This window comes from Phocoena phocoena, chromosome 9 (genome assembly GCF_963924675.1).
Source record: "Phocoena phocoena chromosome 9, mPhoPho1.1, whole genome shotgun sequence".
Lineage (NCBI taxonomy): Eukaryota > Metazoa > Chordata > Mammalia > Artiodactyla > Phocoenidae > Phocoena > Phocoena phocoena.
Window position 1 is genome coordinate 41,945,371 of NC_089227.1, and position 25,670 is coordinate 41,971,040.

General features: G+C 34.3%; 1 protein-coding gene across 1 annotated transcript in view; it reads right to left on the reverse strand.

The window, feature by feature from the left end:
• Positions 1-25,670, reverse strand: part of PHF14 (PHD finger protein 14) — a 208,501-nt gene that overhangs the window by 107,543 nt on the left and 75,288 nt on the right. The window contains exons 15-16 of the mRNA XM_065883552.1: positions 13,481-13,531; positions 13,238-13,359 (exon numbers count right to left, since the gene is read on the reverse strand). Coding sequence (XP_065739624.1) covers positions 13,238-13,359; positions 13,481-13,531 — 173 coding nt within the window. The remainder of the gene's footprint in view (positions 1-13,237; positions 13,360-13,480; positions 13,532-25,670) is intronic.

Below are 25,670 nucleotides of genomic sequence, written 5' to 3' on the forward strand. Positions count from 1 at the left end.
AAAGTAGTTATTTAAATAAGTCCTTTTAATATCAAAGAAAATCAAGTAGCATAGTTAGAAGAATAAAGATTATAGCACTGCAATCTCAATGAACATCAAATAGTCTTGAAAACCATAATATAAACAGAACATCAGATATGATCTTGAAAGAGATGTCATCATTTAGCCTGAAACAAATACATTTAACAAAGGCAAGTTTTATTCTACCAGGGAGCTGAAATGTAAATTTATGTTGAGACTGTATAGGTTAAGAGCATAGGCTCTGGAGCCAGACTACCTGAATCTGAGTAACAGTTTCTCTACTTTCTTTTGGGAAGTTATTTAAGCTCTCTATGCCTTAGTTTCTCCGACAATTCAAAGGAGATAATACTACACTGCTCACCTAACAGGGAAGCTGTAAGGATTAAATGATTCAAAATGTATACATGAGGTACCTGACCCATAGTAAGCATTATATAAATGGTTTATTACAGTTGTCATTTGCATATATAAGGCATTTACAATTCTCTAACACTTGTGCCAAGCCACTTACTTGTATTTATCTCAATTAATCCTCCAACAATCTATGGGTTAGGTACTACTGATTATGGTTATTTTACAGATAAAGAAACTAAGCCACAGGGAACATAAAGACAGAGTTCACAAATAACAGAAACAGATTTCATACCCAGCAGAGTGTCTATAAATCCCCACTTAATCATTAATTACATAAAACTCTCTCCCAAAATGTAGAAAGACTTTAAAATTTAATAACATTTAGGCTCATCACATAAATTTAGCAGGCTTGTTTTAAAAACATCCAATGTAAAATATCAAGCTGAAGAAGGAATAAAATGGAGTAACTTGTTCACATTTCAAGACTCACTTTAATTAGAAATATCTCTTTAATTAGAAATTCCTTTGTTAAACAAAAAAACATATTCAATGACAGCTGTTCAAGATGGTATGGCAGGCTTTATTTAGGACCATCATGATAGATTTAAGAACAACTGCAATGGGATTTTATATTGGGGGAGAAAGATTGGGCTCAACTCTGAATACAGTACGGGCAAGTGGGAATTTATAGCCAAAGAACACGGTGGGGATCAGTGGATAGAAAATTAGTAAGCGGAAACATCAGGGCTAAGGGGGTTCTGGCTAAACTGACCTAAAAGGATTTTTGCTTAAGACAGGCCAAGGTGATCAGAATGGTAGAGGATGAGGAACCTGATCAGATATCTAGGGTGATCAGATATCAAGGGTGGGGGGTTCTGGTTAAAGTAACTTAGCAGGGTTCTTGCTAACACTGGACTTTATAAGGAGATATACAGATGAGCTGAGGAGAAAGTTCAGTAACCTGACTAAAGTTTCCTCTAGAAAAGAATCTTTGTTGCCTTTAGTGCATTAAAATTTTTTTGAAAAAAAAACCCCCAAAAACCAGAAACACGTATAAGCGTAATATTAAGATTAAAAAAAAAAAAAAGGATCAGGAAAGGAATAGGCTATGAGGAACCAGAGACAAGAGAACATTTGCCATGGTGGTCTGGGGCTGGGGTGGAAGCTAGGATTTACAGTGTAGAGGCACAGCACTCTTTGAGGTGATGGAATTGCTCTAAAATAGGATTGTAGTGATAGCTCAACACTTCTATAAATTTATTAAAAATTACTACAGTCTACACTTAACATGGCTGAATTTGTATGGTATGAAAATGAAATCTCAATAATTTTAAAAAAGAAAAGAGATATTTGCTCTTTATCAAAGGAAATGACTTCCACTCCTCTCTAGCTAAATGAGAGAAAGGGCAACAAGAATGGCTTCCACTCTAAGAGACTTGATCATTAATCATATTCTACACAGTTACAGAATACTCTAGCAAGAGATTCGGAAAGTAGGTGTTTACAGGAGAGCTGTGACGGAATATAAACACATAGGCAGTATTTATTTGGGAACATGGAATATCACATAACCTTTGAATATCAGAGCTAGTGTGTTAGACCTCAGAGATGATATAGCCTGATATCTTCTCCAGTAAAATAAGAAAACTGAGATCCATAGAGATTAAGTGACTTGCCAGCACTGGCAAGTGAGAAGCTTGGACTGAGATCTCCTACTCTGAGTGAAGTAACCGCAGTCAATCAGAAACCATTTTTTACCACTCTTTTTTGCTGTTGTTTGCAACATATATATACTATTTTAAAGTTTGTTTTTAATAATTAAAAATGAAAAAAACCAATCAATTTGGACTTAAAGAAATGTCTCTGCCCTCAAAGAGATTACATACTATTTCAGTGTATAAAGCTGCAATGCATAAAGATTTAACAATGCATCAGTAAATAATTTAATAAGCATTTATTCTGAATTAACTTCTTGTGCCATATTGTATAAACTAAGGAAATCATCATGACTAAATAGAAGGCCTGACCTAATCTAGTGAAAAAAGTAAAAATTCATAGACAATTTGCAAGCAAGTGGATAACAGCATGATGTGGGATTTTATGTGGGTCCCAAGGGCAATCAAAGTAAGAAAAAGATCATTATGGGATCATGTAAGTCTGGAAGGATACATGAAAGAAGTAAATACTGACCTAGTCTTAGAAGGAAGAAGAGAATATGATCCAAAATATTATAGGAAGCTGGAAAGTCTCAAGCAAATAGTTGTAGTGCACATTCAAAATAAAAGCAAGGCTAAAGAAAAGAAGCAACTTCCAACTGAAATGAAATGAATAAATTGCTTGAAAAAACACAGCTTACCAAAACTAGCATAAGACAAAAGAAAAAATTTCAATAGCTCTATTACTTATTTTAAAAATTGAATTAATTACCAAAAACGTCCCAACAAAGAAACTCTGGTCCAGATGGTTTCATTGAGGAATTCAATGAAAACTCAATGAAGAAATAAAATCAATCAAAAATGCTTCAAAAAAAAAAAAAAAAAACAGAATACTTTGTAACACCTTTTAGAAGGCCAATATGACCTGATAACAAAACCTGATAAAGACTTAAAAAAAGAAATTAAAAGAATAATACTTTCGTGAATAGAGACACAAAACCCGTATCAAAATATTAGCAAATGAAATCCAAAAAATAAAAAATACACATATAAAAGAGGCAATACCTCACGACCAGGAGGGTTTTATCCCAGGACTGTAAGGCTGATCCAACTTTTGAGGCCTCTTTCCGTGGGGAATGGAAAAGCCAGACTGAAAGACTGCTTGTGCACCTCTGCCAAGATCTCCTCATTGAGGGGTCTTAAAGACACTTTGCTCCACTGACTCAGTACCGTTCTATTGCCTACCGCTTCTCCTTTTCCTCCCCTCCAGCCCCTGGGTCCATTAAACAGCAAGGACCTTCTGTCCAGGCTGCCTCAGTAGTGACCTTAATGCCCCAACCCCTCCCCATTTCAGCACCAATCCACTAGACCCTTATCAGTGGGGGGAAATGGAACATTCCGGGAACCAGCAACCTTTCCTGTTTGGCCTCTTGCTTATACTACCGCAACAAATTAATAATTTTAATTGTAACTTTCAGCTTGACTTGTGATCCTAATTGACTACCTCAACTCCTGGTAGCTCTCAAAACTTGCATAAACAGTTAAAAGAAATCATATTTTATTCTTATACAATAGCATCAAAAAACATTAAATACTTAGGAATACATTTAATAATAGACATACAAGACTTCTACAATGAAAACTACAAAAACATCCAATGAGAAAAAATAATGGATATTTGAAAATCTGAATAAATGTAGAGATATACCTAGTTCATGGATCAGAAAACAATACTGTTAAGATGTTAATGTTCCCCCAAATTCATCCATGTATTCAACACAAAGCTAATCAAAATCCCAGTAGGCTTCTTTTGAAAAAATTTGGTTAAATATACATAAAACTTACCATTTTAACCATTTTTAAGTGTATATTTCTGAAGCATTAAGTATTTTCACACTGTTGTGCAACCATCACCACCACCTCCAGAACTTTTTCATTTTACCCAACTGAAACTCTGTACCCATTAAACACTAACTCCACAGTCACCCTGCTCCTAGCAACCACCACTCTATTTTCTTTCCCTATGAACTTGACTAAGTATCCCATATTAAGTAGAATCATACAACATTTGTTCTTTTGTGACTAGCTTATTTCACTCAGCATAAGGTCTCCAATGTTCATCCATGTTATAGCATGCGTCAGAATTTCCTTCCTTGTTATGGTTGAATAATATCCCACTGTACGCATATACCACATTTTGTTTATCCATCCATCCATTGATAGACACTTGGGTTGCTTCCACCATTCGGCTACTGCCAATAATACTGCCATGAATATGAATGTACAGTATCTCTTTAAGTCCCTGCTTTCAATTCTTTTGGGTATACACTCAGAAATGAAATTCCTTCTTCTCCACATCCTCCCCAAAACTTATTTTTCTATTTTTGTTTGTTTGTTTAATAATAGCCATTTTAATGGGTCTGAAGCAGTATCTCATTGTGGTTTTGATTTGAGTTACACTAATGATTAATGTTTAGCATCTTTTCATGTGCTTATTACTCATTTGTATATCTTCTTTGGAGAAATGTCTATTCAAGTCCTTTGCTCATTTTTAATCAGGTTTTTTCCTTACTGCTGTGAATGATTTCTTGTGCTTTTTATATTCTTGATATCAATACCTCATCAGATATATGATTTGCCAATATCTCTCCCATTTTGTGGGTTGCCTTTTCACTCTGTTGATAGATTCTTTTGATACACAAACATTTTTAATTTTGAATGAAGTCCAACTTCTATATTTTTGTTGTTGCTGTTGCTGCCTGTGCTTTTTTGGTATTATATACAGACTTTATTCTTTTTAATGAAAATAAAAAGCTCTTTCTAACACTCATATGAAAATGCAAAAGATCCAGAAAAACAAAAGAGCTTATCATAAGGCCTCAAGAATCAAGACGACTGGTACTGGCACAGAAATAAGTACATAGCTTGATGGAACACAACACAAAGTCTAGAAATCGACCCTCATTTAAAAAGTCGATTGATATTTAACAGTGGAACCAAAGCAACTTAATGTGGAAAGGCAAGCGTTTTCAACAAATGGCACTGGAAAACTGGAAACCCACATGGGATAATAAACAAAACTTCCTTAACTCTACCTGAGACCATAAAAATTTATGTCAGATGAATCACATATCTCGATATAAAAGATAAATCATAAAGCTTCTAGAAGAAAACAAAGGAGATAATTTTTGTGACCTGGACCTAGGCCAAGACTTCTTAGATAGGAAACAAGAGCAATAATCATAAAAGTTGCTAAACTGGACTTAGTAAAATTAGTAACTCCTGCTCTTTAACACCATTAAGAAAATGAATAGGCAGGCCATAGACAAGGAGCATATGTTTGAAAAACATGTATTTGTAAAAAAACTTAAATCGAGAACATATTAAAAGCTCCTATAACTCAATACTAAACATACAACCCAATTTTTTTTTAATCAGCAAAAGAATTAGTTCACAAAGGAAGACATACAAATAGCCAGTGAGCACATGAAAATGTGCTCAACATCATTATACATCAGGGTAATGCAAACTAAAACCACAGTGGGATTCCCTCACACACTCATTAAAATGGCAGACATCAAATAAATACTAAACAGGCCATTTATATGAAACTCTACAGGAGGCAACTTATAAGGGAAAAAAATAGAAAAGTGGTTGCCTTTGAGAAGAGGGACTGACCAGGAAAGGGCACAGCTTTTGGGGAGTGATGAAAATGTTCTATACTTTGATAGAAATGGGGGTTACATGAGTGCATGCTTTTGTTAAAATTCAGTACTTTATTCACTTAACATTTAGGCATTTCATTGTATGTAACTTTTACCCCACACACACACCCAAACAACTACTGAAGTTAGATTTACTTTTTTGCCGTGATTTGGGTTGGCAATTCTGAAACTACTTCCTATATATTCTAAGCTTGAGCAAATAGGAAAATATATTGTCCTGAGACCTAAATCGGACAAGACAATTTACAAATACATTTTAATAATTGAAAAAAATATTTCCATGAAACTGTTTAAGCTTGTTTCATCATTAATTCAGAATTTACAACTTTTGGGAAGTTGAATTATTGTTTCTCTAAGTAGTTTACACAGTCTGGATTTAAAAACACTGAAACAAAGCACATGTAATTACGTTTCTAAGTAGATACAGCCATTTTTGTTACTTGATTTTTAATTTTTTGGTCTATACCGAAATTACTAAGATCATATTTTGTCAAAATACCTATTTAAAAAAACATATCAGGAAGGGTGATACATTATGAAACTTTAAATAGTTGTAATATTTGCATTTTTTTTCCTACTTATCTTTGACAAAAAAAAAAAAAGAAAACTATCTTTTGTTTATTAATGCTCAGGCTGATTTCTTCACACATTCTAGCATTACTCATATATTAAATATTGGCATTCTTAGAGAGTTTTACTTCTGGTATTAAGCTAATTCAATTAACTAGTTGTGTTTTTTTTAAGTTAATACAATTAAATGACCTGGTTTTCAAAAACTATAATAAACTTTCAAAACTAAAGTAGAATGGATAATTTATTGTTTTTAAATCAAAAACCTTAAAAATAAACTTAAACAAAATGAAAATTTAGAAATATTGTCTCAAAATAGGGACATAATTATGTTAAACCCTCCAGAATGTGACAGAAATAGGTGTTCTGAATTTTACTGAATTTCAATTTTACTTAAGCATTAGATGATGTTATTGTTTGGTATTCATATCAGAATTTCCTTGAAAAGCTGTTTCTATAAACTATTTCTTATAATGCTTATTTAAAAAATAACGTAAATGTAAAAGTTTTTTAAACAGTTAAAAATCTAAGAAAACAAAGTTTCAGGTCATAATTATATTCCTTTGTTTAAATTTTCAAATAATTCCTAATGCTTCATCAGCTTGTATTTAGAATGCTACACTTATCTTCCCTGTTTTTTGTTTGTTTTTTTTTTTGCAGTACGTGGGCCTCTCACTGTTGTGGCCTCTCCCGTTGCAGAGCACAGGCTCCGGATGCACAGGCTCAGCGGCCATGGCTCACGGGCCCCGCCGCTCTGCGGCATGTGGGATCTTCCTGGACCTGGGAACGAACCGGTGTCCCCTGCATCGGCAGGCGGACTCTCAACCACTGCACCACCAGGGAAGCCCTATCTTCCCTGTTAAAAGAATTCGGCAGCATATTTCCTCAGGCTATGGGTTATAAGAAGTCTATATGCTTTCTGAGACATCTTGATATGCTACTTTATCTTTGCCTTGTATATTAAATCTATTTTTAGATCAGCTTTTTATTTAAAATCTATTTTATATTAAAAATAAAAATTAGGAAGATTTAATATCTGGCCAATGATTCCTTAATGCAACCTCCTATGAAGTGTGTAAGTCACTAACCACCATGCGGAGGCACCCCTTGCTCAGTGACTTGGAGTAAGAACATGGGAGCTGTAAAGATAAGTAAAACAGAGACCTTGCCTTTAAGATGGTCATACTTTCAAGTGACAAAAGCCAAGTGAAACATATTCCAGAGCTAACAGCAGTGAAACTTGAAGAAAGAGGCATATCACACAGGACATCAGGGTGACAAGAGGGGATATATTTTACCACACATAATTGAAAGAAATATTAGAAATCTAAACTTTGGAAACAATCCTTTAGAATACAGTAATTTGTACTATACCAATCACTGACTCAGGGTTACAAGACAAAACAAAACAAAAACCTAAAACCTATCCCTGAAATGGTTGGTAGAAGAAAAAGAAACAGAAGACTAGCCAGAAATGTCTTTGTGCAGGAAATGTTTTTAATAATTTGAAATTTATTAGATGACAAATCATTTTAAAATTTCTATTTGTTTCTAAGTTCTAGTTTATAAGTATCCAAATAATATACATTTGCACCATCACTTTACAATCATTTGATATTCCTACATGAATAAGCAAATTTTACCATTTAGAGTGATTATTATGTGATAAACTGCATAAAAAACAGTAAACTGGTAAGTCTATAATCAAAATAAAATAATTCATTCTATTTATTTTAAGCAACCTATCAAATGCAATCTTAATTGTTCTTAAAAGAAATGAAACTAGGTTTCATTTCATTCACTAAAACAATCTATTTAAAGTGATCTTATGTTCTGTGAACACAGTAACTAAAGTTACAACTAAACCTTGCTCTGTTGGTCTAATCAAATCTCTGGGGGAAAATACCCCTTACTATGACCCAGGCAGTCTATAAGCCTCCATACCAGTGAGAACAGGACACGTAATTAAATTTTTTTTAATCTGATTTATCAAAGAGACTAATATTTGAAATAAAAATCTGATAAATATGAATTTGTGCTGGTGCTCCTAATAACTTATGATACCATCAAATTTGGTTTTGGGGAAGGCACTCAGAAGCTAGATGTTTAAATTGTGAAATAAATAAAAGTGCTAGCAACATTGTTAACAGACCAAACAAACATCCTAACCTTGTAACCAAAATGGTTCAATATCTATATAACTTGCCATATCTTCAAATAAGGAAGAGAATACAGCAAACATTTAATGGTGTATACTTAGCTATAAAAGTAAAATAGCTTCATAGATCATTTCCTACCTTCACTGTTTCTAAGTAATGGCCACAATACAAGATAAAAATTAAAGATGCTATTTAAGAGGACCAATGGATTTTAAGGGTTCTTAGTTTTAGGAGACCTTTTTGCTCCTTCCTATCTCCCATTAAGTAATAAAATGTGTCACAATGAGTTTACACAGTTAAGATAAAATTTGAGGCCTACAAGTTTGGTCTTATTCCTAATTTGATAGTTTAATAAAGACTTATAGAGAAGAAAAGCCTACCTATCTCTAAAATCTATCCTTTGAAAATTAACTATGTTCAAAAAGAAGAATCATTTCTACTGTCACATGAGTGTATCAACTAATCTCAACTCTGTGATTCCTAGTTCCTTACCTAATACACAGAAAAAACTCATCCACTATTCTTTAGTGACATGAAAGTAATCCTCCTTTATTAGGCCTTTTAAACGTCTTCATCAAATACTTACACTGAGTGATCAATTTGTTCTAGGAATAAATTATAATAGTAAAAGGTTTTTTTTTTATTAATTCAGCAAAGAATAATCAGTCACTACTTATGTGGCATAGTCATTCATTTACCAAGCATTTACTGAGCATTAAATGTCCCAGGAACTGTGGAAGCAAAACCAAGTAAGATATCACTAAAGGCTCAAAACTACCTCCAACAATGAACATGTACAGCAAGGAGATAAATACCCCAAAAGACCTCACAATTCCAAGACAGTTTCAATTTGGCCTTCAGCATTTAATTTCACTAAATAACATAAAGGAATATATTTTCAACTGTAAATTTTGCAGACAAATTAAGTTTAAAAAGTAGATGGCAAAAATAGGAAGCACTATTTTAAAAAAAAAAATCCATATGATACTGTAAACCATCTTTGTCTTTAACACCTTGTGGTAATTTTCATATTTCCCATGTTTAGTGGAAATAGTTTATTAGTCCAATTGTTTTAGAGAACGTGTTTCAACAAATTCAAATTTTTTGTCCTCCATATTGCAGGAATAATTAAATACAAAAACATGCACATTCTCTGAAAAGTAAAAAATATGCATTTATATTATTACTGTATCATATTTACCAACAGGAACCCTTATTTCAGAGCCCACATATATGTATTCTTTTTTTTTTTGGCGGTACGCGGGCCTCTCACTGTTGTGGCCTCTCCTGTTGCGGAGCACAGGCTCCGGACGCGCAGGCTCAGCGGCCATGGCTCACGGGCCCAGCCGCTCTGCGGCATGTGGTATCTTCCCGAACTGGGGCACGAACCCATGTCCCCTGCATCGGCAGGCAGACTCTCAACCACTGTGCCACCAGGGAAGCCCTGTATTCTTTAAATTACTAAGTAATACCACTGCCCTACTATTTCATACAGAATTACTCACAAAGCCTGTAATGGAGCATAGTACAACTCTGATCATGTACAACAGAGGGAAAAACTAAGACCCAGAAATACTAAATTACTTGCCAAAGGTCTGAGAAAAACTTAAAGACAAAACAGAAAATAACATTTGGAACCTATTATTACAGTTAACTGATAAATTGAATGCAATTTCCTAGTGATATTAAAAAATTATACATGTAAATTAACGTATACATATGTACAAATAACTGAACTAGAAAGGAAAAAAATAAGAAAGAAATTTTTTATACAGCCTGAATTACATAGAGAAGTGTGGTTTCAAAATCAAAACTGCTAAACTGCTGATTCTAAAGAGTCATGTATATTAGTTCAGAGGAACTTGAGAAAATACAGTAAATTCAATAAAAAATTAAGTAAATTAATTAAATTATGATCCAAGAAGTTTAATTTTATAAGAGAACTTAATAGACATACATAGTAAGTATAATGATCAAGCACTGAAATATATCTTTAGGGAAAATAAAGTGTAATTTAAAATGTCTTAAAGTTAAAAATAGCATGTATACATAATATTTAAGATGCAACTTAATCATAAAACTATGGGCTTTTGGGGCAGATTTGCAAAAATGATGGTGCCAATTACTAAATAAAAGAGATGTTAAGGGAAATGGCAGATATTAGCTTATCAGTACCTTTTTAAACACATGAAATTCTACGTAAAATTCTTTATCCCAAGAGCAATGTGCTTAAACTGAATGTGTATCCAGCTTGTTTTATCCTCAGAAACATTATTAATATATAATATTTATAAAACATTTAATTCCCTCTTCATAACCTTTTTAAAACCTTTCCATAAAATCTGTGATGTTATCTTCTTAACAAGGCAAAACCAAGGAAAAAGACTTTGTATATCCATCATTTCTAGAGTAACATAAATATCTTTACCTTTCACGAGACTTTCACAAAAACCCCAGACACTGGAATGTTATAATAATGTAATTAAGGATGAAAATTTTATAACAGGAACTAATTAAATGAGAGGAAAGGCTAATATTAATTTAAAATCTTATCAAGAATCAAAGAAAGATGATACCTATTTTTTTTTTTTTTTTTCTTTTTTTTTTGCGGTACGCGGGCCTCTCACTGTTGTGGGCTCTCCCGTTGCGGAGCACAGGCTCCGGACGCGCAGGCCCAGCGGCCATGGCTCACGGGCCCAGGTGCTCTGTGGCATATGGGATCTTCCCGGACCGGGGTACAAACCCGTGTCCCCTGCATCGGCAGGCAGACTCTCAACCACTGCGCCACCAGGGAAGCCCGACTACCTTTTTTTTTTTTTTTTTTTTTGTGGTATGCGGGCCTCTCACTGTTGTGGCCTCTCCCATTGCAGAGCACAGGCTCCGGACACGCAGGCTCAGCAGCCATGGCTCACGGGCCCAGCCGCTCCGCGGCATGTGGGATCTTTCCAGACCGGGGCACGAACCCGTGTCCCCTGCATCGGCAGGCGGATTCTCAACCACTGCACCACCAGGGAAGCCCGATACCTATTTTTTTTAAAACAACTATATAATACTATGTCTTGGAGATGCTCTTGTATTAGGTGGCTTTTAAAATAAAATTGTACTTATTTCCTAGGTTCTTTCTTTCAAATACATGACCAAAAAAATAAAATAAAAACCTGGCAAAAACATATAGGGCCTACAGCAACAAGGCCTGAATCAAGCTACTATCTTAAAAAAATAAATTAGAGGTAGATATTTACATAGGTTTAAGTAATTAAAGAGTATAACCAGGTCTCTTAAGTTTTTAACTAGTGTTTCAAAATGATCATGCCCTATAATGCCACCCTCAACCCCCATGGGAATTTTCTTCTAGACTGAATTTTTCTTCATTACGTAAGACTGTTTTTATAATTTTTTCTTTTGTTTATTTTTGTTGTTTTATGTACTCCACTCTGTTATGCTTATGCTTTCCTTTTTTTTACATAAATCAGAAAATTATGTTGCAGTCAGAATTATTCATGTGTATCTTCTGACATTAGAACTAATTTACCTTAAACTTAAATGAGTTTAACCTCCAGGAGAGCTCTCATGATATTCTACACAAACTACTTGAAAAAACAGTGGCCTAATATGATAGACTTTCTCAACTTTGTTGAAGCACTTTGTATTTCTTTACTGGAATTTTTAGTTTCTCATTACCTTCCTCAGCGACATTATAAAAACCTCATGAAATTTAAAACCAGGTGCCTTTACTTGAGGAATTAAGAAAAACAAATTATACTTTTAATGACATCATTTTGGAAGCAAATATTTAAAATCCTATAACAGTACGAATATGCATTTTATCAACTTACTCTTTTTGAAACATTTAATTTCTGTGCCATGAGTTAGTTCAATAAGGCTTTATCAAAAGACAATTTTTGAAGGAAATCAGAAAGCGTTCCTGTAACATACTAAAAGATTCTTTGTGTCACTGTCCTTTGAAAAGAGGATACCTCTTTTATTTAGATGAGGTCCCCTTTTGATCACCCCCCCACTCCTTCATCTCACCCAGGGCTTTGAGCAATTTCTTCATCTCAGCAAGAGAGGCAAATGGCTAAAATTAGCAGTCTCTGGACCCTCAGGAATAGCCACTGTGCCGTATCAGCTGAGATTCCTGATTAGAATTATGTCTGATTTAAAAAAAAAAAAAAAGTAACAGAACAAAACAAAGAAGCAAAGAAGAAAACCAAACAAAAAATGTCTATCTAGGCCATCTTTTCACCTTTCTTTATTTCATAAGAGAGAAGCATTTAACACATTGTTTTGAAAAATGATAAGGAAGTGCTAACGAAGTTTTTGTCAAGAAAAAGTATCTGTCATCATTATCTCTAATAAACTTCAACTTTTATAATATGCTAACAGAACTTAGTAATTTTATTGTTTTATGAGATAAAACATAATAATCTTAGCACAAAGGGTTTGGATCAAATTATATATTTTTGTGGCCTCTATATGCAGAGCACGGTCAACTTCTCTTGTCAATGGAAAATTAATTCTCTTTTGTTCAAAATCCAGATAATCACTCTTAATTACATCTAAATCCAGAGAATAACCATGTGTGGCAGGTTACTAAGTGGATGAAATCTGTTTCTGAAGTACTGTTTCCACTAAATAAGACTTTAAGAAAGGTCCTATGCTGTGATTTGTTTTCCCCATTATATCTGTGATGAGAAAATGAAGAAGATGGAGCCTTAATCCCCCAAAGCCAAGGTCTCAGCATCCAGCTTACCTGACAAGGTTTTCATTGTCTCCAGTTCCCTTGCAAGTTGCACATTCAGTTCGTAAATCCTCAGCCTTGGGCTTCTTTTGTAACACAGACTGCCTTTGTCTCCTCTCTCTAGGAACTCTCTCCTGCCATACAAGGGAGGATGAAACAAAACATAAAATCAGGATATGAGGAAAACAGAAATAATTTTAAGCAAGAAAGTTTCTCAAATTTAGATTGTGTAAAATATGCTTAACTTATTCCAACCTCATGTTTTTCTTCCTCAGGAATGAAGCTTCGTTTTCGTCCTCTGGTTCTCTAAAAAAAAAAAAAAGAAAGAAAGAAAAAAAAAAAAGAAAAATCCACAAAAATATCTAATGTTTAATTAGTAATAAAAATAAATTTTCTCTGTTAAATGTTACTGCTTCGGTTAAGCACTTGGAAAATTAGCATTTCTAATTAATGCTGTACTGCTCTATTGCACTTTATTACAATTTATGCCAGAGGAAATAAACACAAGACAAATTAAATACACTCAACAGTGTCAGTGTTTTACTGTTAAATAACACAGGTATCTGATAAGAAAAATAAGTTCTACAAAATTAGCTTGAATATTTCTGAATACCTCATACACATCACACAATGATGATTTATGTAGAACATTTAAATTTTCATAACTTACACGACTTCTAGAGCTAAAATGCTAAACCTGGACTCACATCTATTGTATGCCTCTGTGTGTGTGTGCATGCGTGCACAAACAGGTGTGAATAACATAAAGAAACAATCTTTAACAGCTGTAAATAAGTGGGAGGCAAAGGTCTCAGATGTCTCCCAATCCTAGTTAAAATAAAACTAACTAAAAAAAACATGGTATAAGTGACTCAAGCTTATTTCCTTAAAATTTATATCCTGCATTTTGGAACACATTTCCCATTTGAAAGATGACATCCATATGTTTGAAAGTAATATAAGTACAATAGGATTTGCAGCCAATATGTTAAAAATCTCCACCCATGTAGCACAGCCTCTGGAGGTTTATAATCCCCATGTGAAGATCACTGCTCTTTAGAGAGACTGGAAGAAAAAGGAGGCACCACTCCCCAAAATTACTTTACCTGACTGTTGAGATCAAAGATCATTCCCACGTTAGAGTAGGTACCAAATAATTCTAAAGAGAATTGCTGTCCAATATAAAAAACATTAATGTTTTTCTAAATTACTGTCATTTCAATTCTCTACAATACCGAGTCACTTGTTATTCAGTACCCAGGCTAACTGCACTCTGTTTAATCTGCCCCTAGATAACCAAGAGTTGACTAAAATTAGCCGTTCAAAGTAAGTAAATTTATAGACTACATATTCATTTACATTTATATTGCCAATCAGTATGTTTTAATTACATTATGGAAGAAATAAGGAAGAAAAAGTAAGACTATACCTAGGAAAAGGTTTTAAATGCAGGCCCTACATCTGTTCTTACTTCCAAAGAATTAGTACTAAGCCTTGCTCCTCAAAATATCAATCATGGTTCATAAGCACTGGCATCCCCAGGGAGTTAGTTAGAAATGAAGAATCTCATGCCCGGAACAACATACTGAATTAGAACCTGCCATTTTAAAAGATCCCCAAGTAAGTCATACACACATTAAAGTTTGAAAACAGCCCTTAATATTGACAACACTTCTCCAAGTCCTAATTAAAACCTTATGGCTAGCCCTTTGTATAGTCATCTTTCCCCTCTGTGACACTCCTTTCCTCATGCTTCAATTTCTGTCCCCCAGTGCAATTTATCCCAAAACTGGTAAGGACCATGTCATATTCATCTTTCTAGACTTAAATTTAATACAATACATATTACATAAAAGTTCAATAAATTTGTTTTAATAAAATAAATAATAAGTGTTTCGATTGAAACTCACAGATGAACACGCTAGATAATACAAATGATAAAACAACTGACAAAAAGGGTAAATTATTGTTCCCTTCTCTGGTAATCTATTTTCAATTTGCATAATTTATGCATATAGCCATCCATTTCAAAAAGGTGATCAAAATTAATAACCAATATCAAAGGGAAAATATTCAAATTACTTATCTTAATTCTATAAATATCTAAAGAATGCTCAAAAGGCCTTCACACATTTCCATATTTTCTTCATTCAACCCATCTTTTGTTGAGTCATCTAGTTTTTGAATCATCTAATCACTGAATTAATTTTTGAAGTATATGTGTGAATGCTCCAAGTTTATGTTTTCAATTCTTTTGAAGATATATAATTATTTACCATTTCTGATTAATACTTTACATCTTTGAACATCTGGTTTGATTCCATCAATTGGAAGTTCTTCAAACCCATACTGCAGTTAGCATCAAAAAGCATAATGCCACAGAATGATCCTATCACACAATGACATAGTTACATACCTCTGCATTTATAAATTCCTTTTTATTATATTTTATTAAATATTTTTAAATGAATAAAAATATAATTATCTAAAACAGTCATTTTAAATGCATGTATCAATATTACAAAAAGGTAATCATTGATGTATTCCTGCAGTAATTTTAAATAAACATAAGCAACATAAACAAATTCTAGCCAGAAAACCAGAGTTGTTACAAGCAATACGAAATTACAGCATCTTAGAGCTCTGAGATAGCAGGCCAGGGAAATGACTTGATGATCAGACAGCTGAAAACTGACAGAGGTAAACTTCAACCCAGGTCTCTCAACTCTCAATTCAGTGATTTTTCTTGCATGACAAATCCAAGATTAAATTTAATCCCAAATAGAGATGAGCAAATTATCATGAGAAAGCAAATCTCTTATTCTCACTTGAATATGTAAATAAACTGTAATACCGTGACGCGTAAATGAAGAGTTTTTATATTTTGAAACAAGTAAATGAGACAATTTGCCCAATGGAGAGGAGACCTCAATACTTCAAACTGACACTATATTCTATCCAATTTGGTACCTTATACATGCAATGACTAACATGATCCATTACCGAAATAACTTGCAGCAAGCCTTAGCATTTATCACACAACTAGTATTTCCAAAAATTGAAAATAAGAGGATTTAATCCAAACACAATGTTTCACAATATCAAGTTCCCCAACCAAGAAAATGCTGAGAGTTGTGGGGGTTTTTTCTAGTTGTAATGAAGTGGCAGCAACTGTAACTGTTATAACTCATACCTGCCTACAATCATAACAGATAAGATATCTTAAACATGGTATCCCTGAATGAATCAGAAAATATAAGGGGAGTTAAAAAGAGGGAGAAACGATGGAAAAAAGAAAAAAACCATGCTTGGCTCATACAACAAATTTCAATAATCAAATAATAATTTCAATAATCAAAGAGCTTGCCCCACCTTATATGTACAGAAGTATTTGTAACCAGGTTGTCATTTCATGGTATACATTGAGGCTGACACTATTTTAGAAACAAGATAAATAAAGCAGAAGGGAGAACACAGGGTGTGAAAGAAGGAAAAACATTATTTAACAAATATGTGCTTTAGAACTTAACACAGATAAATTATCTAGACATTCCAAATGATTGACGGTATATTTCCAAATTGTGCTTCCTTTTGCAATTATTAAACTGTTAAAAGTAAAAGAAAGTTTGAAAATCATTCCAAATCTTGACACATTCCTATTTTTTTCTTCTTTGTTAGTTTTTAAGAACTTTATTTTCTTAGGGAACACTGACAATCTGAGCTGCTTAGATCATCTGGCTCTTTATCTGTCTTTGGTACATTTACTTGAAAACAGGATGTGACAAAATCATCCACAAAGAGTGGCATGATATTAGAGACAATGTATCTAAGTTAGGAGAGAATAAAACATTTTTAACTATAGGCATCATTTTAATAGCTTATTCACCTAAAACAAATAATTAAATGTTTCAATAACTTCACTCATTTGGACTAGAAAACATGCAACAAATTTTAATTAATTGTTTAGAGCTGGGTTGTTTTAATTTATAATTAAGTCAGACGCATGATGATTTTTCCAAGGTTAGAATGATTCATTTCACAAATGAACTAAATTTAAAACTAAAAGACAGTGTCTCAGCATCTTTGAGATCACTAAGATGGATTTCACATATTCATTTGTACACTGATTTCTCTAAATTCAACACTTATTTTTTTGATGACAAATCAATATTTACACAAATGACAATAAATAACCCATACATGGTTAGATGAAACATAAAGATACCCTCCTACGTAATTTATATATAAAAAGAGAAAATGCTAGCATTTATGAGAAAATTCCAAATTCAATGTTAATTAGGACAACAGCCAAACCTTGAAAACCTGTCAAGCTAAAATATCTTCAGATTTATGCTGAGGAATAAATGTTGGGGCTGTCTGGCAGCTGTTCAAAATGCTTCAAGAAATATATACAGTATATGTATTTCCTTAAAAAGTATTTGTTTTCCAATTATAAAACAATGTATTGAAAACAATCATATATTAAAGCTAATAAAATATTCAAAAGAAAAATGTTACATATATAAACAAAGTGTGAACAAAAGCACCACCAGTTTCCGTTGGGCTATTGGCATACAACAGATGGAATGGTGATCCCCCAAAATGAGTGTCTTCCCTTCTTGTCAGTTGGCTGTAGAGTTTCTTTTTATCTAATCTAATTTATATTAACAGGGTTAGGAAAATAGGTGGAAAATAAAAAGAACATCATGATCTAATTGGCTTAACACTATTAATTAAAATAACCACAAGCCTAAAAATATAAAAGATACATCCTACATAATAAATGTTTCTATAAAACTCTTCTCATAGATAACGGTATATTCAAAATAAGTAAAATCCTGAAGCTCTGCCTCGTCCCTGTTCCCTTTATTCCATGCTCCTGGAAATAAATAAAAATGATGAATTTCCAGGAGGCAAAAAGCATAGCAGGAGCCTTTGGGTTCTGAATACGATTACTTGCCCTAAGGACACTCACAGTGGATCTCTTCCAAGTGAGCCAAAGTGACTTAAGTATGGTTTAGTTCACCACAAAAATTTTTGCTAGGGTTTCTTCTAAGGTTCTGTGACAGACACAGGTTATATAATCTGTTTAGTACTTCAGCGGTCACCTTGGGTCTGATAATAAATTCAGTAATAACTCTGATATCTAAAGCCCCCATGTACAACCCTTTCTTCCCAGAACTGCACTAATTTAATCAAAACAATTAGTATAAAGATAACAAGTAAATTAAGACATGGGCATCATGAATGCCTAGTACACTTTAGTCATTTCAATAGGGCTGAATCTAAACGTTTCTATATTTCTACTGAACTAGCATCTAAAAAATATTTTAAAAACAAACATAACGAAAACAGACTCTAGGATATTTGATTATCTCTCAAATGAAGACTGCACTTTTAACAGGCTATTGATTTATACTGTTAAATAAAATGGAAAACAGATTAACGATGTGTTTAAGTCTATTTCCAAAAAAATGATCTATAAGATGCATCCTGAAAAACAATATGGTTTCAGTCAAAGCTGCTAAAAAGTACTTTGACTTTTTACTGCATTTATCTTCCCAAAAAAGGAGGGATACAAAACAATATAAAAATATATGAGACAGGAAGAAAGATCTGACAACTTCAAAGAGAGTAGAAGATGATACACTGTGTAAAAGACTATGGAAAGATAGTCTCAACAAGTCCCTTTGGCACTTGTATAAAAGATGAAAAGTCACTAGATGACATAGAGTGAAAAGAAAACGAAAAGAAAATCTGAAAGCTTTCAAGTTACATTAAAGTTATTAGAAAATATGCCAAAAAGTACAAAGGTCAATTTTAAAGTAACTTCAAAGGAACATTAAGCTAACTTTTATTTTCTTCAAAAGTAATTTCCTGGGCTTCCCTGATGGCGCAGTGGTTGAGAGTCCGCCTGCTGATGCAGGGGACACAGGTTTGTGCCCCGGTCCAGAAGGATCCCACGTGCCGCGGAGTGGCTGGGCCCGTGAGCCATGGCCGCTGAGCCTGCGCGTCCGGAGCCTGTGCTCCGCAACGGGAGAGGCCACAGCAGTGAGAGGCCCACGTACCGCAAAACAACAAAAAAAAGTAATTTCCTTCTCTAAAAGCAAGTGAAAAGTTTCCACATTTAAAAAAAAAAATGCAGAGAAAATGTCTAACAACGTACTTAAAAAGAAGTATCCCAGGCTACCTTTAGAGTAATTCTATAGTTTCACCAATGAAATATGATTAATATACAAGGAGAAAGGGACTAATTCCCTTCCTAACTATAAAGGGCCAGAAAAAAAGACTCTTTCAAAGTACACTGTCTTCAGATGCATAGCCACAGTGGAAGAGAAAAGAACTCATTTGTGAAATACAAACTAAGTACCTTCTGTGGTAGGTAATGAACATATAGTGGTGAACAGGACAGCTCCTGTCCACCTGGGTTCAGGTCCATGAGTCTACAGATACCAAACAAATAATTAAATGGATAATGATTTATAAATACGGTAAGTGCAACTAAAGTGAAGGATAAAAACAGTCACATACTGCTCAGATCTTTCAAAATCTCACTATAATCAAAACTGTTCTTAAATTTAAGAATCAGTCATAATTTTAATGCCCTTAATAATGATATAAAACTACATTCACCTTAAAGATGCGTATGGAGAAAATGCCTAACAAATTGGAAAAAAAAATCTCAAAGGAACACACTTACGTGTGACTCTGGCAACCCTCAGGCAGGAATGGAAAAAGAAGGAGTTCAGATTGGCAAAAGGATAAAAGAATCAAGGACAGCAGCAAAAGCATTACTAAAATAACTGAACATAGGATCGAGAAAAGATACTGGAACTCTAAGTGAAGGCACGAGGTACCGCAAAAAAAACAAAACAAAACAAAACACAACACAGTGCGGGCTTCTCTGGTAGCTCAGTGGTTGAGAGTCCGCTTGCCGATGCAGGGGACACGGGTTCGTGCCCCAGTCCCCGAAGATCCCACATGCCGCGGAGCGGCTGGGCCCATGAGCCATGGCCGCTGAGCCTGCGCGTCCAGAGCTCGTGCTCCACAATGGGAGAGGCCACAACAGTGAGAGGCCCGCGTACCGCAAAAAAAAAAAAAAACAGCGATACAACACAAGTGTCGCTGGGCTAAAATCAAGGTGTTGGCAGGCTGCATTCCTTTCTGGAGGCTCTAGGAAGAGAATCGGTTTGCTTGGTTATTCCATCTCCTAGAGATTGCCAACATTCCTTGGTCCAAGACCCCCTTCTTCCATCTTTAAAGGCAGGCATGCTGTATATCTCAGACCCATAGTCTGTAGTCACATCTCCCTCTCACTTACAGTCAGGGAAGGTCCTCGCCTTTTAGGTCCACACGTAATTAGTTTGAGCCCACATAATACTGCCGAATCTTCCCATCTCAAGGTCCATAACTTTAATCATACCTGCAAAGCCCCTTCTGCCATGTAAGGTAACACATAAACAGGTTCTGGGGATTAGGACACGGATATCTTTGTGGGGGGGCATTATTCTGCCTACAATACTCAACACTGTGGAAATCAAATTTATACACTAAATGAATTTATTAAAACTATCATCCTATAGATGGAAATGGGGCATTTAACAGTAGTAACACTTGAAAAACAAAATCCCTAAGTATATTACAATCACACAAACGTGCATAGGTAAGAAATAAAATGCTACTTTGGGTTAAACTTCAATAACATAAAAGTATAAGGATTTCACTCCCTCTCTATGCAGTCAAGAGATTACCCTTCTCCCATAGGACACAGTAGGCATATCCTCTGGAGAAAAAGAACCAGACAGACTCTGTACAAGGGTTTATCAGGCACAGAGAAGGGAGCAGTGAGGTAGCAAACAGAAACCAGGAAGCTTAAATGCAATTCTGCTTTCTAAACCATGAGACCTTTAGCCCCTTTCTCCTCACCTGTCCAGCAGTCTGACAGTCAAAATTATACCTATCAGTTAGGAGATGAGAGAATACTTCTACTGAATTATTGTGGAAAAAACCTACAGATACTGACATTAAGAAGGTTCTCAAAGAAAAAGCCCCCTGATCATAAAATCACACTACAGGGAAAACAATGGGTTTATCAGCCCTATACAAACTTAATTACCTTTTTTAGAATAAAATAGGAGTAGACATCCAAAGATCCTTAGGCATCTGAAAGCATCAATATGAAAGAGATGAACATGAATAGAAATAATGAAACCACAGGAAACACAGACAATGCACGATACAGAAAAAAATTTTGAAAATATAATTAATATTCATAAAGATATAAAAGAAGTCTTTGCAATCATGAAATAAGAACATCTACTATTAAAAGAAACAGAGAAAGTACATACTCATCCTAACTCAGAAAGAGAAAATCCTAAGTGTTTCAAGAGAAGGGGAAAAAAAAGTTAGAAATGCAGAAAGCAATACTGGAAGCCAGGAGTCAGTAGAGTGATGCTTTTAAAAATATGCAGTATTTTATACACAGCCAAATAACTAATAAAGTATACGAAATTTAAAAATTTTTAGACATGTAACATCTCAAAAAATTTACCTCTCATTAATCTTTACTCAATAAGTCATTGAAAGCATTGCCCCATCAAGATCAGGGACTAAATGAAAAAAGAAACTGAAATGCAAGCAACAGAAAATTCCACCCACCAAAGGTTAAAAGGAATTACCAGGATGATGATGAAATAAAGTTCAAGGATAACATAAAAAAAAAAAACAATTCACATTAGAGCTGGAGCAGAGAGGGCTCAGAGAAAATATCTAAGAAATTACCTGACATGGCTGACCATATGGAAAACTGTCTATCAGAGATATTTTACAAGGTACTTGAAGGCTATGAGAAGACTCAGTCTTAGATTCAAAGAAACTAAACAAATTGAAAATACAATGAAGGGCAAATGGTTTATTTTTAAAACTATTCATTCCTTTCTTTAAAAATAAACTGAATGAATGAGGATCCTCAAAACTTAATTAGTGAGACAGTCTGACTGTATTCTTTCCTTCAGAATCCGCCTCACTCCTGCCTACCCAGCCTTAGACCAGTAATAGGGTAAAAAGTGTGCTATTGTTTAAAAGTTCATAAAGTGTTCAGAGAGCATGGCTCTATTATTCTTAAACAATATTTTATCTTTGGGAAGTTTCTATCATGAAGAAAATGGGCTAAGCCAATCAAATGTCACCTGTAAATGAAGCAAAAGGAAAATTTCAAAAAAATAAAATCTTGAAAATAAGTCGCCCTGCAGTATATACATCTGGTGGCCCACTTGATCACAAATGTTTCTTGTAATCATTCATATGATTTTTTCAGAAGACAATGATTATAATAAAGGTAAGTGCCAAAAGGGGAAAAAATAAAGGTTATCAACCAATGTGATCTTTAAAAATAATACAAAACTAAAAACCCTAAAGTAAAGTAAAATAAAATCACAAAGTATTACCATTTCACGCTGCATACGGGATCTTAGTTCCCCAACCAGGGACCGAACCCACACCCCCTACAGTGGAAGCGTGGAGTCTTAAACCACTGGACTGCCAGGGAAGCCCCTATACCTCACATTTCTAACAGATTTTCCACAAGAATGCCAAGACAAACTAATATATCAAAAAATGAGAAAGGACTTGAATAAGCTTTTCTCCAAAGAAAATATACAAATGGCCAATAAACACATGAAAAGATGCTCAACATTAGTCATTAGGGAAATGCAAACCAAAACTAAGAGATACAACATCATACCCATTAGGATGTCTATTATCAACAAATTAAAATTTAAAAAAAAAAAAAAGTGTTGGCAAGAATATGGAGAGGGCTTCCCTGGTGGTGCAGTGGTTGAGAGTCCGCCTGCCGATGCAGGGGACGCGGGTTCATGCCCCAGTCCGGGAAGATGCCACATGCCGCAGAGCGGCTAGGCCCGTGAGCCATGGATGCTGAGCCTGCACGTTCGGAGCCTGTGTGCCGCAATGGGAGAGGCCACAACAGTGAACGGCCCGCGTACCGCAAAAAAAAAAAAAAAAAAAAAAAAAAAAGAATATGGAGAAATTAGAATCCTTGTGTAGTGCTGGTGAAAATGTAAAATGGTGTAGTGCTGTGGAAAACAGTTTGGTAGTCACTCAAAGAGTACAACACAGAATTACCATATGATCCAGCAATTATACTCTTATGTTTATAGCCAAAAGAACTGAGAGCAGGAACTGAAACAGGTTTGCATACCCCATGCTCATAGCAGCATTACTGACAACAGTCAAGAGGTGGAAGCAACCCAAGTGTTCACCAACAGATGAATGGACAAACAAAATGTGGTACAGACATACAAAGAAATGTAATTCAGACTTAAAAAGGAATGAAATTCTGACACATGCTACAACGTGGATGAAGCTTGAGGATATCATGCTAAGTGAAATAAGCCAGTCACTTACATGAGGTATGCAGAAAAGGCAAACTGACAGAGATAGAAAATAGAATGGTGGTTGCAAGAGGCTGGGCCTAAGAAGGAACAGGGAATTATCGTTTAATGGGTATGGAGTTTCTGTTTGGGATGATGAAAAAGTTCTGGAAGTGGATGGTGGTGATGGTTGCACAACCCTGTGAATGTACATAATGCCTCTGAACTGTACATTTAAAATGAGTAAAATGATAAAATAAATACACAAATAAATTTAAACCCTGAAGTATAGTATAATTACAAAGTATTACCGTTTCCAGATTATTTGAATGTCGATGTGTATATTTTAACCCTCCCGTAAACAGTCTTAGGGATAAAAAATGAATACAATTGTGAAATTTAGAAAGAGACTTTTGGTTCTAGAAAAGATTGCAGATCATCTAATTTATTTTATAAATGAGGATATTGAGCGCAAACAGGGTAAGTTAAATTACTTATCCAAGGCCACATACAGGGTTATTGCCAGAGTATGGACTAGAATTCGAATTTATCATGTGCTAGTCCAGGTACTTTCCACCACACACTAGGCTATCTTACAGGTTTTGATGCTGTCTAAAACACTTAAGAATTTGATTTTGTACCATTTATCTTTTACAGGGAATAATGCTACAAAAAAATTGTCCTAGAGAGGAAAATGCCATTACATTTTAAATGGTTGATTATTTTCTTAAGTATAATTAGAAGTCATATCTATATATATTTCTAATTAAATAAATGTGAGACAGTTATTTAAGTTAAAAAAACACTTCAATCAATCAATATACTAATGATCAAAATTTCCTTAACACAGGAAAAATTTAAAGAGAAATGACCTATCCTAAAAAATGTTCACACCTATTTATCTGAAAAAACTGAATGAATGAAATATTAAGTGACTTTTTGCTGAAGGTGCTCTAAGTCATTAATCATCAATAACCTTAATTGATAAGTGAATCTGTACTAACACTAAGCTATTAAGATTTGATCCAATTAACTTCTTTAAAATTTTGCCAAGTTACTAATGCAAGAAGCTGTTGCCAGCCATCAAGATGACTATCATAAAAACATACTGTAAGAAAGACAAATACGGGTGTTAGATGATATCTAAATGTGGTTCAAAATTTTTACACTAAATTTTATGCTAAAGGCTCCAATGTTTTTACAGGTGTTCAGCTTGCTGTTACTTTAAAAATTTCAACTTCTTAATACAAAGGTTTGGGGCAGTGGAAAATAAAGACTTTCTCAGCCAGTAGAATACTTTCCTACTAGTATTAATAGTCAACTTCTAGTTTTGTTGCTCACCTCAATCTTCTGTCTTTCCTCTTCCATTTCAGTTATGTTACCTCTAGGGTAATTTAATGTACCTCTCATATGGACAATCTACACCTTCTAGTTTATATTACATTATTTGAGGGTCAACTTTCTATCACCATAGTTCTTTGAGGACATAGACCATGTCTTCACTTTAGTGTTCTATTCAGCATCTACTGCCTGGTGCCTTACCTCGTTAGTTGCTCAATAGGTATATACTGAAAAAATTAACCTGATCCATGGTTCAAGAGTAGGACAAGGAGTCACAAAGACCAGAGAGTATGGAAAGACGTGGATTCCCATGCAGGCAATTTTTACTGCTTAACTATTAAACTCAAGAATAAATATAAAGCACTCACACAAAAGATAATTACCTACAATTTTGACAATTGTGAAGAAAATATAACATCAATTCATGCTTCTATACATTATAAACAGAAGTTCATCTTAAAGTACTGTCTTCCCTTCACTGGACTCTGAAGGTTTTCCCAAGAGGACAAAATAAAGATCAAACCACTGAGGCTGAGAATTGTGTTGTATGCATTACAAGTCACTATCTACCCTCTAAGTGATGTGAGATAAAGCTGAAAATTAGCAAAATCAGGGGAGATGAAATAAATACAGAATTACTGGGATCCGTAAAGGTGTAAAAAACAAAGCAATTAAGTCTTAAAACTAGAATACTATAACATCATAAAACAGACTGT